The sequence below is a fragment of the Glycine max genome, chromosome 10 (genome assembly GCF_000004515.6).
Source record: "Glycine max cultivar Williams 82 chromosome 10, Glycine_max_v4.0, whole genome shotgun sequence".
Classification (NCBI taxonomy): Eukaryota; Viridiplantae; Streptophyta; class Magnoliopsida; order Fabales; family Fabaceae; genus Glycine; species Glycine max.
In genome coordinates, this window is record NC_038246.2 from 51,247,164 (window position 1) to 51,263,077 (window position 15,914).

At 35.3% G+C, this 15,914-nt stretch overlaps 2 protein-coding genes across 4 annotated transcripts; one reads left to right on the forward strand and one right to left on the reverse strand.

Moving 5' to 3' along the window:
• Nucleotides 1-859: 859 nt before the first annotated feature.
• Nucleotides 860-9,518, forward strand: LOC100775232 (ecotropic viral integration site 5 ortholog). The gene is made up of 18 exons (XM_003535740.5): nt 860-1,213; nt 1,740-1,809; nt 2,041-2,703; nt 2,791-2,985; nt 3,098-3,211; nt 4,147-4,205; nt 4,440-4,506; nt 4,605-4,656; nt 4,765-4,857; nt 4,989-5,072; nt 5,163-5,527; nt 5,834-5,895; nt 6,993-7,062; nt 7,795-7,875; nt 7,957-8,058; nt 8,605-8,729; nt 9,005-9,119; nt 9,213-9,518. The coding sequence occupies exons 1-18, from the start codon at nt 1,164-1,166 to the stop codon at nt 9,336-9,338; spliced, it is 2,493 nt and encodes an 830-aa protein (XP_003535788.2). The 5' UTR covers nt 860-1,163; the 3' UTR covers nt 9,339-9,518.
• Nucleotides 9,519-9,784: 266 nt separating this feature from the next.
• LOC100785945 (probable plastid-lipid-associated protein 12, chloroplastic) lies at nt 9,785-15,828 on the reverse strand. Of its 3 annotated transcripts, XM_006589722.4 has the most exons (9): nt 15,463-15,825; nt 15,331-15,384; nt 13,278-13,469; nt 13,049-13,132; nt 12,876-12,965; nt 12,681-12,734; nt 12,379-12,458; nt 10,438-10,545; nt 9,785-10,010 (listed from the first exon to the last, which is right to left on the reverse strand). In XM_006589722.4, exons 1-9 carry the CDS (start codon nt 15,652-15,654, stop codon nt 9,929-9,931), a joined length of 936 nt encoding a protein of 311 aa, XP_006589785.1. In that variant the 5' UTR covers nt 15,655-15,825; the 3' UTR covers nt 9,785-9,928. The 3 variants fall into 3 exon arrangements, with proteins under 3 accessions (XP_006589785.1, XP_014618940.1, XP_006589786.1); XM_014763454.3 differs by lacking the exon at nt 10,438-10,545 and having other exon boundaries at nt 15,463-15,828; XM_006589723.4 differs by lacking the exons at nt 15,331-15,384; nt 15,463-15,825 and adding an exon at nt 14,058-14,794.
• Nucleotides 15,829-15,914: the final 86 nt, after the last annotated feature.

Here is a 15,914-nt window from a genome sequence, read left to right on the forward strand (position 1 = left end):
CTTATATTTATTTATCTCTATGTCACTTATTTGAGTGTGATTATATATATCTTAACTATTTGTGGAGAATTTCATGGAGAAATGTCAGAAGATTGTGTTAAATATGATAAGAACAATAATTATCATAAATGTATTATAATTTGATCCAAATTGTTGGTCAAATTTATCAAAAAAAAAAAAATGGGAATGAACATTTTCTTAAGGTGACTCTCGATTTTAAGCAAAGAAAAAAAAAGAAAATTTAGAAAAAGAAGAGAATAGGGTAATCAATTAAAAACTATAAATTATCATTTTCATATTGTAACGATAAAAACTTTATAGTATTAATAAATTAAAATGCTATAAATATAACTTTTAAATTAATTATTATAAAAATTAATAATCCTATCTTGCATAACGTAATATAATTATTATAACTAAATATTATTTGTCCCATTTTGTTTATATATTTATATGAAATTTGCATAGATTTATATAAATTCATTTAATCTCTTCACACGTAGGATATATAGGAGTAGGACTCAAAACGATTCATTTAAGCGAAATTGTGCGTTTTTTTATATGAAAAAGATCAAACAAGGACGGCTTAAAATATCTATTTGGCACTTTATAACCATTAACCAATATTTTTTCTCAAAAAATACATGTATCTTAAAAAAACTGTTTGGGGTATGCATATGTATTGAAAATATAATACGAGGGTGGCGTATGGTTTGCTGTCGGTGTTGAAATTATGGCAAGGCGGTCCACCCGAACCGCACCAGATTTTAAACTTTAGGGTAAAAAAGCATAAATAAATGAAAATAGTGGAGGATTATTATTATTACTAAGGTTATTTACAAGAGCAAGTTGATTAATTGATTATCATTAGTCCAATCTGAAACAGCACGTTGGTCAGGTCAGCCGCGGATGAAAGAAAAGTGAAAATTCAGGAACCACCTTTTAGCTTTTAGCTTTTAGCTTTTGAGTGTGAGCATATCACGCAGCACATGTAATATTAACGTCACGCCATTTTCGCTCTCCTCACGCTCAGTGTGCATGTGAATCTCTCTCTCTGTATTTACTGGCACTAGCTTGCAAAAACTAACTGCAAATATACTCATTCAGTTACGCAATTTCCAGCCCAAGAAGATCTCGTTTCGCCGATCCAAACTAATCCGAAAATGAAGCCTAACAAAACCGTAAACCCTCTCATCACCTTCGAACACAAGAGGTATTGTTCGTTATTCACTTCATTCCACGCGTCTCTCGCTCCTCCACTCTCGCTTTATGTTAGATCCGTCAATTAACACTTCATTATCCTCTTTCATTCGCTTTATGTTTTGCTCTGAATTTCACTTGGACTACCATGCGACTTGCCGTTGAATTAGTGCATTTTGAAGATCGATCTCTTCCCTTTGAGTTTGAGTTGACGCTGATTGCGAGTTTTTCTTTCTTCATTTTAATTTTTTGTTACTTAGTAGTATTAAGTAGCGAATAGTGATAATTGGGAATCTGCGCTGAGGCAATCAATGCCGAGTGCCTTGGGAAGTGCGTTTTGTGCGGAATGTGTCGTCGACGGGCAATTTGAGTAGCGTCTTTCTTTAATTTGTTGTTTCGTCTCGTACTTGTTGTTTGTGTGCAGTTTATTATTTTTGAGTCTCTGCTGTTTTTGTTTTTTTTTTTATCTGTTTATTATTGGATTTTTTTATTTTTATTTTTTTGGAAATTAATGAGTGTTTGGTGTGAACACTGAACAGGGATGCCTATGGGTTTACTGTGAGGCCTCAGCACCTGCAAAGATACCGTGAATATGCTAACATTTACAAGGTCCGTCTTGATATGCTTTGGGTTTATGATTCCGGCCTTGCCACTTTTAAGTTTTTCGGGAAGGGTTAGGAGAGTGTTGTGTAGGAAAATTCACTTCCTGCTAAATTGAAGAATCTTACGAGAGTGTACTACTTGTTGGTGGAAATTGTTTTTGTTTTCATCCTCAAAGCTAGAAGCACTTAATTTTGTAAAGTTGGTGTTGTTCCAAGTGTAACACTCTTTTAATTTCAGGAGGAAGAGGAGGAAAGGTCAGATAGGTGGAACTCATTTCTCGATAGACAGGCTGAGTCTTCTGAATTGGTCACAGACGGATTAATTGTGGGGGAGGGGGGTGAGAAGGTTTTAGGTGATGAAGCTGCTGAGCAAGAAGCTGATGCTAGCTCGGAGAAGGGTGTTGATGGACATGAAGCAAGCAACCAGGTGCCTGGTGGTTCTGACAGTGCAGCGGAACATGGTAGTCAGAAGGAGGAGGTACTGCTGTCTGAGGAGACAAAAGTTCACAGAGTCCAGTTATGGACAGAGATAAGATCATCTCTTCAAACTATTGAGGATATGATGAGTGTTCGTGTAAAGAAGAACACCGGATCAGTAAAAGATGAAAGAGTCAAGAAAGGTTTGTTAAAAGATGAACAGATTATTGAAACTGCAAAATCACCATCACATTCTGATGATGTTAAATCACCAAAAGGAGCAGCATGTGAGGAAGACTCTGAGGAGGAGTTCTATGATGTTGAGAGGTTAGATCCTAGTCCGGATATGCCTGTTGTTGATGGCACAAATGCCTTGGCAAATGGTATTACTGCTGATGCTGCACAACCAGAGGCTTCATTTCCTTGGAAAGAAGAGTTGGAAGTTCTGGTTCGTGGTGGAGTACCAATGGCATTGAGGGGAGAGGTATGCATTATCTACTTGAGATTGCATTTGTTGTGAAATTTATTTATTGTTTGGTGAGTTACCCTCTTTTTTGTTATTGTGTTTCAGCTTTGGCAAGCTTTTGTTGGTGTAAAAGCAAGGCGGGTGGAGAAGTATTATCAGGATCTGCTATCCTCAGAAAGTGATTCTGAAGTTAAAACTGATCAGCAAAGCATGGAGTCAACTGACAGTAATGGGAAAACAGGTGCAGATTTTGGACATATGCCAGAAAAATGGAAAGGAGTCAAAGGACAGATTGAGAAGGTATTTGCTTTTGATATTTCATCCTTATTGTTCTTAATACTGTGATATTATTGGTATGACACTTTAAACAAGTTTCTTCTTAGTAGTCTATTATCATTGCTTGTTTGTGCAGGATCTGCCTCGAACATTTCCTGGTCATCCTGCTTTGGACGAGGATGGTAGAAATGCTTTGAGACGATTACTTACTGCATATGCTCGACATAACCCCTCAGTTGGTTACTGCCAGGTCCTTGCTTCTTTAAAGAGTTACATGTTCTATTTTTCCCAACTTTTTTTTATAAAAGCTGTTTTTTCCATTATTTTTCAGTCAATCTAATGAGGTGTTTATATGAAAATGAAACATCTATACATCTGACTAGACTTAAAGGACTTGGTTCATACTGAACTTGTTAGTTAATGAGATGCCACAGTGCAACGAATCATCAATCATACTGAACTTATTTGTTGCTGAGCAAAAAAAAAAAAAAAAAAAATGCTGCCTTATTTGTACTAGTCTTTTTTTCTTCCAAAAATAAAAATTGGCGACTTGAATTTCATCACTTTTAAATGATGAGTCAAGGAATCCAATGGCAATTGATAACATGAATTTTAAAAATCTTACAAAGCTAAATTTGCCTCCTATTTACCTTTTACTAATATCTGATGTAAAATATTTATATATATGAATTCTAGAAAATGAAACTTTTGGATAGTCATTAACCTTGCACTACTTTACTTCAACAAAATATATTATTGATCTTTGTTTAGATAGTTTTGGACTTTGGAGCAATGTGTTTCTCCAGGTTTGTGTTCGATAGTATAATGAGTTGAAGATGATCTGTGTCACTGTGGTATAGAAATACTGTATCTGATATCCTTAGCAAACTACTTTGTAAATTGATTAGATGAATTTAAAACTACTTTGTGGCAAACCTCAATCAGGCAGGAGCTGTTTTGAGGTTGGATGCCCGACTGAAGGTGCATAGGGCCCTTATGCCTCGTGGGCACCTTTCATATGTGTGATGTGCATGATTCATAAATAGTAGTGATCCGTCCTATACATGGATAATTAAATAATTTAAGCTTGTCATTTATTATATGCCCTCTCACATGGACATATCATGTATGTTCATGAAATCTATAACCCACTGATTTAGTTTGTTGAAATAATTTATATTGCAGGCCATGAATTTTTTTGCTGGCTTATTGCTACTTTTGATGCCTGAAGAAAATGCCTTTTGGTATGCCCTTAGATAACTGCTTGAGTATTATTTCTAGAGTATATGCACAAAATATGCACTTTTCGAAGTAAATTGTGGATAGAGCATCATTATTATAACTGCTGCTGTGTTTGATGAACACTGTTTCCCTGAGGAATGCCTGACTGATTGCTTTATGCTTATGCAGCATCTTCAGCAGCTTTTACATTGCAAATTTGAACTAATTTAATATTCAATCACTATGGTTTTCCCCAGGACCTTAATGGGCATTTTAGATGATTATTTTGATGGCTATTATTCAGAGGAAATGATAGAATCTCAGGTATGGTTTCTTTACTTTATATTATCGATTAAATTAAATGTGCATGAATAACTGTTACATTTTGACATAATCATTCAAATATATTATCATTTTATCAGGTGGATCAACTTGTTTTTGAGGAGTTGGTGAGGGAGAGGTTTCCCAAATTGGGTTTGTAAACTATTTTAATTCATTTTTGTCATTGAACCCACCAACTGAAATTTGTTTCTAGTGTCACATTTCTTACTTGTTATTTTCTTGTGTTCACTTTTTTTGCAGCCAATCATCTAGATTATCTGGGAGTGCAGGTGGCATGGGTTACTGGACCATGGTTCCTGTCCATTTTTGTGAACATGCTTCCTTGGGAAAGTGGTCAGGTTTTATGTTCTATCTATTTAGTAGTGTAGCCTAGTCTTACTTCACAAAGTTGCCAATGTGAAATGAGCATTTGTACGCTATTGTTTGAGCTTCCTTCTGATCCATTGTAATTATTTGGACTTCAGTTCTTCGAGTGTGGGATGTGCTTCTTTTTGAAGGAAACCGAGTCATGCTCTTTAGAACTGCAGTTGCTTTAATGGAGCTATATGGTACTGGCTGAAAATGTTTATTGGAAAAGGTAATCTAGCAATACTTATGCCATACATATCCTCACAACTTAATTTCATCATGTCTTGTAGGTCCTGCGTTGGTAACAACAAAGGATGCTGGAGATGCAGTTACTTTACTTCAGTCGTTGGCTGGCTCCACATTTGACAGCAGTCAGCTGGTACTGACAGCTTGCATGGGTTACCAAAATATAAATGAGACTCGTTTGCAGCAGCTGAGGAATAAACATCGGCCAGCTGTAATAGCTTCCGTTGAAGAAAGATCAAAAGGGCTTAAAGCTTGGAAGGATTCTCAGGGACTAGCATCAAAGCTAGCTGATATGCAAGTGCTTGGCAATTTATCTCGTACAGAATCTGGTTCCACTAATGCAGATGAAATTCTGATTAGTCTGACTGGAGAGGGTGAGATAGATTCCGTTCCAGATCTTCAAGAGCAGGTCGATTTTGTCTTTCCTTTTGACCCATCTCACTTTTTATCTGATTGTTATATAGTTGATGGTGCATTTTTTGCTATCTTTTCACATATATAACATTCTTCAAATTACTCAGACTGAAGTAAACAATATCCATGTTTTATAAAGTGAGTAATTAGTTTTGGCTACTCACTAATGATTGTGTTAAAATAGGAGGAAACAAAGGGAAATTGAATGAAAACCTCGTGTTTGAGAACACCACGGTTGAGGAACACAGTTGAGCAACTAATTACAAAATGCCATTGTTCTTATGTTGTGAACTCCATGCAGGTTGTCTGGTTGAAGGTTGAACTTTGTAGATTACTAGAGGAGAAAAGATCAGCCATTCTTAGGTACTTAAAAATATGACTTCTCTTGCAGTCGTACAACTGTTTTTCTTTTCCTCCTAACCTACTATAAAATCTAAACCATATGCCCAGTTCCATAAAGCATTGGTTATAATATATAATTATAGACTTGAGTACTTCTGTCTATGTTAAGTGTTAACACAAATGTTGACTTGCTGTGCAGCAAGAGAAGTTTAAATTTGTAACTTCAGAGTATTACGAATTATTGTTTGTGTCGGAAATTGATCCCTAAATTTTTGAGAATCACAGCATCTCATTAATTTGAAGAATTAAAGTCAACTATTCTGTTTTTATTTCATTTCTGTAACTTTGGATTTGTAATTAATTCTGGGAATATCCTATTTATTATTTCCTTTTCTGTTTTCTTCTTTCTACATAATTTATCTCTGCAAATATGAAATAATACTTAGACGAATCATTTTCTTCATACTCTGCTCATAGTTTGTTGTTTGGGTAAAATGTGTTTTAAGTTCTTCCATTTATGGTCAACTTACTCTTAGTATCTGTGTTTTAGAAATATGGTGTAATTAGTCCATGGTTCCACGTGTCACTCGTAAGCCACGTCAACATGGTATTATGGGCAAGGGACCAATTCTACGGATTTCCATAGATGTGAGGGCCAAATTCATTGATTTTAAAATACAAGGACTAAGATCTGACTGAAAATAGAGAGACCTAAAAGGCTAAAACACATTTTTCCCTTGTTGCTTTAATATGTGAAGAGTTGGGGCATGGGCAGGGCTATTAAGATCTTGTTTCTTTTTTGGGTTTTTTATTGGAAAATTTAGTGGATGATCTGGCCCATTAACCACTTGGGTGATTAACCCACTTAGAAAGCGGTTAATGATCAATACTTAACGAAAGGATTAATATGGTTAACGGATTCTCCTTTATATGTATGGCCGTCCATTGGTCCTTGATACCTATTCTCCCTTTGTTTTTTTTTTTTTCTTTTTTAAACTTAAGTTACATGACATTGTATAATGTATGTATGTATATGGAGAGAGAGAAGTTTTCCCTGAAAGTTGAGAGATTCACTTTTTTGCAATCATTTACTCCTTTCAATTTCTTCTTTTTATCAGAGCGGAGGAGCTGGAAACAGCATTAATGGAAATGGTCAGGCAAGATAATAGGCGGCAACTGAGTGCTAAGGTAAGTCATGAGTGCACATGGTCCTCCACTTCTCCGAATGTTCTTATCACACATTTGTATGGGATACTGATGCTTGTATAATACTTCTACATCCTTTTTTTTTTGTCAAATTCCTTTTCTGGGATACCCACTGCTTTCAAAGTACTACTTGAAAATTCCAGGATACAGATTCAGGTCCATGATACACAGACAGGAAGTTCTATGATGTTTATACCATTGAAGTAGTATTTATGTGAACCTAGTTAATTAGATGAGAATAGACAGTGTTAATAAAACCAGCCCAGCTCGGCCGGTCAAACCACAGGAAACTAGTATGGCCAGTCCAGTTAAGTTTTAGGATCATTTATGTATTTAACCCTGTGAGAACCAGTTAACTCGGTACTAAACTGGTGAAAATTGAAAATTCATCCACCTGGCTCAGGCGGTTTTTAAATTTACAGCTTCCGATGTGCATCATATATTTGCAGCATATAGAGTGCCATCATCATCATGTCTTCTCTACAATCTTCCAAATGGTGTGATTCATATTGTTGATATAGAATTGCAGATTCATCCATATATCACACAATTCAAAATCATCTACAAATCATTTCTTTGTGATATACACATATGGGATCACGTGATTCAAATTGCAAATCTAAAGCCTCTTCTAACTATAGATTAGATATCCTGTAGACTAGGTTCTAATTTGTTATTTGAGTAGTTAAAGCACATAACACTTATCATCTTCAGGTAGAGCAACTAGATGAAGAGGTTGCTCAGCTTCAACAGGCACTTGCTGATAAACAAGAACAAGAAACTGCTATGCTTCAGGTCTCATTTTTGTCTGTTTGTATTCATTCTTGGGATAAAATATGCTTTCTCGTATGTGACATGAGTTTTTGTTGCTGATAGGTCTTGATGCGGGTGGAGCAAGAGCAAAAGGTGACTGAGGATGCTCGTAGGTTTGCTGAGCAAGATGCAGCCGCACAAAGATATGCTGCGCAAGTCCTTCAGGTTGCCTTTTCCCTTTTTTCTCATCTTGTATTGCTCTTGTATTTCGTTAATATCAGTCACAAATACAAGATAATCATATTAAAAAAAATCATTGTTTTTCAGAAAGCCGATCCTGATTTGGGCATCGTTGTATTATAGGGGCTGATAGTATTTTGTAGCATCTAAGACATTATTATTCATTATTCTGTTGTAGGCTATACTTGAGCGCCATCTGGAATTTAGCCCTGGATAATAATAGATTATGTTTGTTTCTCAGTTATTTTATGGGTGGGGGGGATTGTGGTGATTGCACTATGCTCAACAGTCTAATTAGCATTATTTGATTTCAGGAAAGTTGGCTCGTCTTGTGCCTATTTTGAATTGCACTAATATTTAATTATTTATAAATCTCTATGCCTATCCAAAAAAACAAATCTCTGCTTAATTGTTTATCCATATGTCAAGTCCATGTCAATGCCTTTTTATACTGCTATATTATATTTCGACTAGCACAATGATGAATTTTTGTACTGCAACATCTTACAATCATACATATTATATTGACAGGAAAAGTATGAAGAAGCAACTGCTGCACTTGCTGAAATGGAGAAGAGAGCAGTTATGGCAGAATCTATGCTGGAGGCTACATTGCAGTACCAATGTGGCCAAGTTAAAGTTCTACAATCTCCACGGTATATTTAAGTTTTTGAAATATCCCTGTAGTCTTTACAGCATGTGTGCACCTACAAATTTTTTTCCGGTAGGGTTTTCGATTTAATATTTTTATTTTCCAAGTCTTGCAACGAACATCTGTTGTGATTTTGACATACATACCATCAACATTCAGTTTCTGGTGGTGATCCTTGAAGCACCACTGTAATAGTTGTGAACCTCCCCCAACGGCCCAAACTTTAGTGGAAAGGAAATGAAAATTAACTGCTTGACTTAATGTCTTCTTGATTTACAGATCTTCACAGTTAGATTCTCCAGTATCGAGAAACAATCAAGAGCCTGATATCCCTGCTAGGAGGATAAGTTTGCTTTCTCGTCCATTTGGACTTGGATGGCGTGATCGAAACAAGGTTAGCTTTATCAGCCATTCCGGAAGGTTCAATGTTTTATCAATCATGATTACTTATTTGTAGTTGATAACCTGAATTTGTTGTCTGCAATAGGGGAAACCCACTAATGAAGAGCCAGCTGAGGGAAAGCCCAGCGTTGAGGAACAAAATACGATCAGTGAACAAGACGTCAATGGCCTTAAAGTACAGGAGGAGAGTAGAAAAGAAGTCAGTGCCTAGATTTTCTTTATATGCTTCTCAAGACAATTTGACGAGGAAAAAGTTGGTTCCTTCTTCCTTGTCTGTAAGTTTTGTTTAGGGTGAACATATAATTTCATATTCATTAATTGTTTGTTCTTTATGATGTAATAGAATAATAGTAATTGGAAAGTAAGTGAACGGTCGAGGTCAATTGTAATACATCTCTCTCGTTTATTCCATGGTTTTAGAATAAACTTTATGATGGCGACGGAAACATTCTAAGTATGTTTGGATGGAGTACCAAAAGAAACCGGGGTGGTGGAAAATACTAATTTATATGCATTGGTAATGTAAATTTTTTAAATTAATAATCAATCATAAATTATAATTATAATAGGTAAAAAGTTTAGTATAGTTTTTGTAATATAATTCCTCGAAATGCAGAATATAATTCTTTGAAACATCATTTTTTATGAACAGTTCTCTCAGATTGAAAGACTATGGAAGATTGAATAAACCAACTTGAACTGGAAGCTGAACAAGTAGTACATCCATGTACACAATTGATCACAAATTTTCACCCGCAACGATTTCTTCTATTCTTTCTAAACAATCACATATATATTAGGTCACCTCAATGCATCTGTACGAACATGTACGAAAATAACATTATTGATTCCCCGGCTAACTCTGAGCTTCTCGTCACTGTATCTGCAAGGAAAATTCAACTAGTGAGGGACATAAGAGATATGCAAAATATTTTAATTTGATCTAGTTTTTAATCAATTTTCAAAAACCATTTTTAAGGAATTTTAATTGAGGGGGATTTTAACTAAACATTATGTCTGGTTAAGAAGAGGGGAAGTAAGGTAGTTATTTTCTTGTTTGGTTCAGAGAAAGAAAAAAGGTTTTAAAATAAATTTATTTTTGTATCTTATAATTTTAAATTTTAAAACATACGTAGAACAATAGAAATATTTTAAATTTCTTTCTCCTTCGCTCCAAATCCTCACAATATTGGAGGGAGCAAAAATTAGATGAGAAGGGATTTTGCTCTCTCCATATCCCAAAAATTGAACCAAATAAACGTGATCTGCATATATTGGATGGATTAAGAGAGAATATGAAGTCATCTTACAGAAGCTCCAATATGAAGTTGTTTTTCAGTTCTAGGGGATATCCGAATGGACCACCAATTATGGCTGCATCATCCATTGTAACGTCATACACTCCGGAGCCAGTTTTTCTGTCAAATTTGTCGCAAATTATCAAAGAACATTCGGTGGGGCTCGTATTTTCAAACAGATAATTCAAGGAACACGTATAGAGATAAATGGATACATGGATGAACTTTGTTTTTCTAATCTGTGCCCATCAAGTTATTCGCTGTCACTAGAACTCACTCCTATCCAGGCAACTGTACTGTGGTTTACTCATCAGATTGTCATATATCAGTTGCATACCTACTTATCTAGCAAAATACGGCTTGATAAAATACAGCCTATATTTTTGGAGGAATTTTACATACAGTTGCAGCATTGCTTTATTTCATCAATGCAAAGACCGTGCTTGTTTCATCAGCAGGATCTTTCCATTGACATTCATTGTCATTTGATCTTCCCCTCAGTTATTCCTTTCTTCAAATTAGTTTCTAGAATCTCTTTCCTAAATACTCGTTCACAAACTATTGCCAAAAATGTTTAATGAACTTGATCATCTAAAATGGACAAACACACAGGATAGATTTGAAATTCTTCCTCGGCCATCATTCAGGACATCTTTGAGATTCTTAACCACTGATCCTAATGATCGGCCCCCTCTTTTTCAATAAACTGATTTTCCAATAGGTTGAACCATGAAACTTTACCTGTAGCTTTTTAAGGGCAAAACGTAGTTGGAGTTCTTTAAATACTTTTAGTCTTATTTAGAGTTTCATCTCAGAATCGGTGCTGATCTTAATGTCAATTTTAATTTGAGAACAGTATAAAAAATATTTAAAGAATTGTACCTAAATTTTGTCCTCTTTAAATAAGTCAACCATTTCAATTAAAGAATATTCCTTCCGCGCAAAGAGGCAAAAATATCGTTATAATCTTATGAGAAAAGCAATTAGTTCATGACCTATAAAATAGCTGACATATCAAGATATAGTCACAATAACATCCTAAGAAAGACTAGAGCCCCTACCCTAACTTTAACCATGCCCTTAAGTATCAAAGCTACACACTTCATAAAAGATCCTTTGTCTCAGCCGCTTAGTACAGGCAACCCATCGCGACACCCTAAATAAGCTCTTATAGTCTCACAGTAAAACTAAAAATTTAGTCATTCTACATATTCCCATTAATGCCCTCGCAGAAATTCTCCTACCTATAAATACCCTGTTATATAAAGTTAGCTTTGGCAAAGAATTCCAAGCATACATTAAGCATATATCAAGATATATGTCACAATAACATCCTAAGAAAGACAAGAGCCCTACCCTAACTTCAACCATGCCCTTAAGAATCAAAGCTACACATTTCATAAAAGATCCTTTGTCTCAGCCGCTTAGTACAGGCAACCCATCGTGACAACCTAAATAAGCTCTCATAGTCTCACTGTAAAACTAAAATTTAGTCATTCTACATATTCCCATTAATGTCCTCGCAGAAATTCTCCTACCTATAAATACCCTGTTATAAAGTTAGCTTTGGCAAAGAATTCCAAGCATACATTAAGCATTGCCTAGCATGCTTACCCGGGTTCTAACTAGTACTTCTATTCTCTCAATTCCTTAGATTCCCTTAAAATACCTTTACCTCGAAGCCTTAGCACATGTACTCTCTGGAGGTGGCGGGTATGTGCCCTATGGCTTTAAGCTTATCCTTGTCCAAGGCCGAAGACCCACCTTCCTCTTCGTTCACATATTCTAGATCTAGCCCCTTAACTATCCAAAGGTTCTCCACTATTTGTCTATAGTCGCCACCAAAGGCAGAGAGGCTGGTTCTGTCATTGCCACTAAATGCCTTCCTACTTCCTTTGTTTTGATGACCCTCTCATGAACATCATTCGTAAACATGAAACAGTGGAAACTTACACAAAATTTCCACTCATGGAGAACTTAAGCCCAAGCAAGATATCAACCAGAAACTTTATTCCTCCATTCTTCCTGATAATCTGCAACAGCCATCATAATATACACTGAAGATTTGAGGCAGCATATGTGGAAATCTAAGTAAAGCTGTGTTTGTTTGAGGGGAGGGTGAGAGAAATAGGAGAGAAATAATGTTGGTTTTATGTGGGTCCTACACCCTTCACTCTACTTTAATTCAAATATTTTTCTTCTATATCCATCCTCTAAACCAAACACAACATAAATGCAAAAGATGAACCTGATACCTGCTTGCCCATCAGCCCATTGACAGCATTCTCTATCCAACTATCCGTCACAGTCTGTAGATAATAAGTTGCTTAAATAAGAATAGGCAAACTTTGCAACAAAAAATGTACCCATTTTAATAAGCTTCAATCATCATTGTCCAAAAAAAAAACATCAAATTAGTAAGTGATTAATTATTGGCGTTCCTATCTGACCTGTGAATTCCACATCATCTGCCACTCACCGTCTTCTAGTTCTGGTTCTTGGCCAATATTCTGCTTTAAGGAAATAAGTTCATCTATTGCCTGTTGGAATTAAGAGTGTGAAAAACATTGACAATTGAAACGTTCCAGTTATGTTTTAAAAAATAATAAATCAGCACTCTGACCTCTTTAATACCCTTCCCTGAGGAAATAGCTGTCAATAACCTTTGCCTAGGTTCAGTTTGCTTCTGTAACACAAATGTGGTTCCCTGCACTATAGATATGTTGCTAATAATTCTTAGAAATATAAAGCATATATAGAAATACTTTATGTTATTGACAATTAAGAATTTTACTCAGGGAATGGAACAAAAGACTACTAGAATGATGTTTTTACTGAAAATGCCTAATCACCTTATTTCCTTTTGAGATATGAAGGTTTCCTGAACTCGACAAATATGTGGTGTCTAACCAACCCTTTGCTTCATCTCCCAGTAGCCTAAATGGAACTGGATACGGAACTTTAAATGGAAGAAATTTAAAAGAAAAAGCAGCTCTGTCAAACCTAAAAAGGATTCTTTTTCCATCTTCAATTGATGCTGCTGCCTGTGTAAATTGAAAGACATAAAAACAAGAACTACAATAACTAAACCTTTATCCAACTATATGGAGTAGGGTAGATAGATCGAACAAACCAAATTTTCGATAGATGGAAGAACAGAGATGACAAAATATATGTACAGAGATATGATATCAAATTCTCTGTATGAATAAGTGCAAACATAAATGGGACTTCAACCATCATGCTAGATGTATAAAAACTATTGGAAAAAACTCCAGTCCTACATTGGCTAGAGATAAGACCAAGATATAGTATATAAGTGGGGGACAACCCTTACAAAAGAAATAATCCTTACAAAGTGAGTACTGATTAGTAAATGCTAAAGAATTTAAAGTAGAGAAGTGCTAAATAGTATGAGATGAAGTGTTACGAACTGATAAAAAAAAAAAAAAAGATGAAGTGCTAGCACAATTCATTTACTAATATGGACTATTGGCAAAGCTTCTTAAGCTAAATGGCTACAGTGAGTGTCATAGTGTTACCAAGTATTAAAAAAAAGAGTAATAAAGTTGAATTTTACACAAATGTATATTAAATTTATCATATCTTCAACAGAAGTTATTTAGTATTACCTCCACTTTGAGCTCACCAATAGCATCAGAAAATGACACAATATTGCATACGCGTGGATCATTTGTTCGAAGATAAATCTCTTGAAATACACTAAAAAAACAACCCCGACAAAGGTTCTCCGAAAGAGCAATATGAAATGCCACATTGAGACACATCATCAAGCAATTTACAGAGTCTGTCTTGAACAGGCCATGACACTTGTTCTGGTAGGCTATTATCAAGTCTAAGAAAATTTCAGTTCAATATGCCTAAATGTACAGACAGTATTACATGTAGTAAAGGATAATATGTTTTGCTTTCCCTTAGGGAGTTGATATCAGTATTGATTAAGACTGTTGCTTCCTCCTGTGTTATTCACCTTATGGTTTTCATGATACTGAATGAAATAGTCGTTCCAAGAATTGAAGATGAATCCATGTGTTCCAAGATGAAGAAGCTTTTCATAAGGTTTGTGTTTCATAATAATAATAATATATGTCAAAATAATAATAATAATAATAATTATAATGACCTTTAAACTTTGAACAGCTGTAAAATACTCAAATTGTTATCACCATCATCATAATAATACTAATAGTAGTTTCAAACTTCTATTTTTTAATCGGATCCAAATCATACAATCTACAGTCAAGTACTATTGGAAAAGGCAGAGTGGGCGAACAATTTGCTGACATGGTAGTCGACTTTATGATGATTCGATAATAACTAAATTTCAATAACCTTTCTGAAGCAATTATCCGATCATGTGTATTTTTTTTTCAAAGACACGTGGTATAATCTAGACAATAATAAAAATATAAGTAAAAATAAATAAAATTGGAAAATATGTTTCATTGGACATTCAGAAAAAAAAAAAAGGCAAGACAGAAACTGAATGGGCGATGCAGTTCCAGGTCTTGTGGTGAAAATTAGCTGCCAGCGACCCTCGATCAAATTTGAGTTTGTCTGCAGAATTAAATTTCATGGACCAACGGAAATTTGTCTTGCCTAGTAGTATGCTCGGTTCCAAACTTCCAACTACTGGAAAAAAATATGTGCAAGAATAACTAGCTAATTTATTTTAGTTGTGATTCATTGTGACTTTAGTCTCTAAAACTAATGAAATTAAAATATAAAAAAAATCCGAAACCACGTCACTCAGTTTAGTATTTTTGTTTAATGAAACACATTGTCTACTAGTAATTTAAGGGGAAGGAAGGAAGGTTTAAAAACCATATTGGAAAAGAAACTTGGAAGTAAAACAATGAGAATGCGATGAAATTGAAGACGAACCGGATCAGGTACACCCCCTAAACGTTCCAGGACTTGAACAGCACGCTCAACAGCCTGAAAGACGAATAAAAAACAAAATGAATGCTGAATTCAAAAAGGAATTGAAGAAACGTGTCTGAGAGAGATAGAGACGTTGAGCTGCTGAGGAGAAGAAGAACGTCCGCGTCCTTGAATGCCAAGAAGGGCTTCGATGAGTGAGTTTTCAGATTCAGTAAACGATATTTGTTCCACTTTAGAGCACCGAACCACGAACCGATCTTTCAAGGGCCTCGGAGAACACGGGATCGATGAGTGAAACCCTAGATTTACAAGTTTCAGAGCCATTCTACTTGTTGTATGCAAGCTCAAGCTAAATTCTGTTATGTGGCGCCAAGATCAAATTGAATACGTGGCATGCCCGGAAACAATATATAGGTAGAATATCGCTTTTCTGCGCCACCCTCAAGTTTCAATATCCACACAACCAGATTACTGTACTCCATGTTTGTTGTTAGAAACCCATTCATTTATTGCACAATATCTGTAAAGATATTCTAGTGTAAGAAATAATTTCAAGGATTAATTTATTCAATTAACATAATCAC

Bases quoted from the DNA above. Each gene is read 5' to 3' on its own strand.
- LOC100775232 (XM_003535740.5), top strand. From the start codon at position 1,164: ATGAAGCCTAACAAAACCGTAAACCCTCTCATCACCTTCGAACACAAG. The intron at 3,212-4,146 runs GTCCTTGCTTCT...TTTATATTGCAG, and splicing joins CCTCAGTTGGTTACTGCCAG to GCCATGAATTTTTTTGCTGG. The intron at 7,876-7,956 runs GTCTCATTTTTG...TGTTGCTGATAG, and splicing joins AAGAAACTGCTATGCTTCAG to GTCTTGATGCGGGTGGAGCA.
- LOC100785945 (XM_006589722.4), bottom strand. From the start codon at position 15,654: ATGGCTCTGAAACTTGTAAATCTAGGGTTTCACTCATCGATCCCGTGT. The intron at 13,470-15,330 runs GTTCGTCTTCAA...CAATTTACACAG, and splicing joins TAGGGGGTGTACCTGATCCG to GCAGCAGCATCAATTGAAGA. The intron at 10,011-10,437 runs GTAAGATGACTT...TTTTCCTTGCAG, and splicing joins AACTTCATATTGGAGCTTCT to ATACAGTGACGAGAAGCTCA.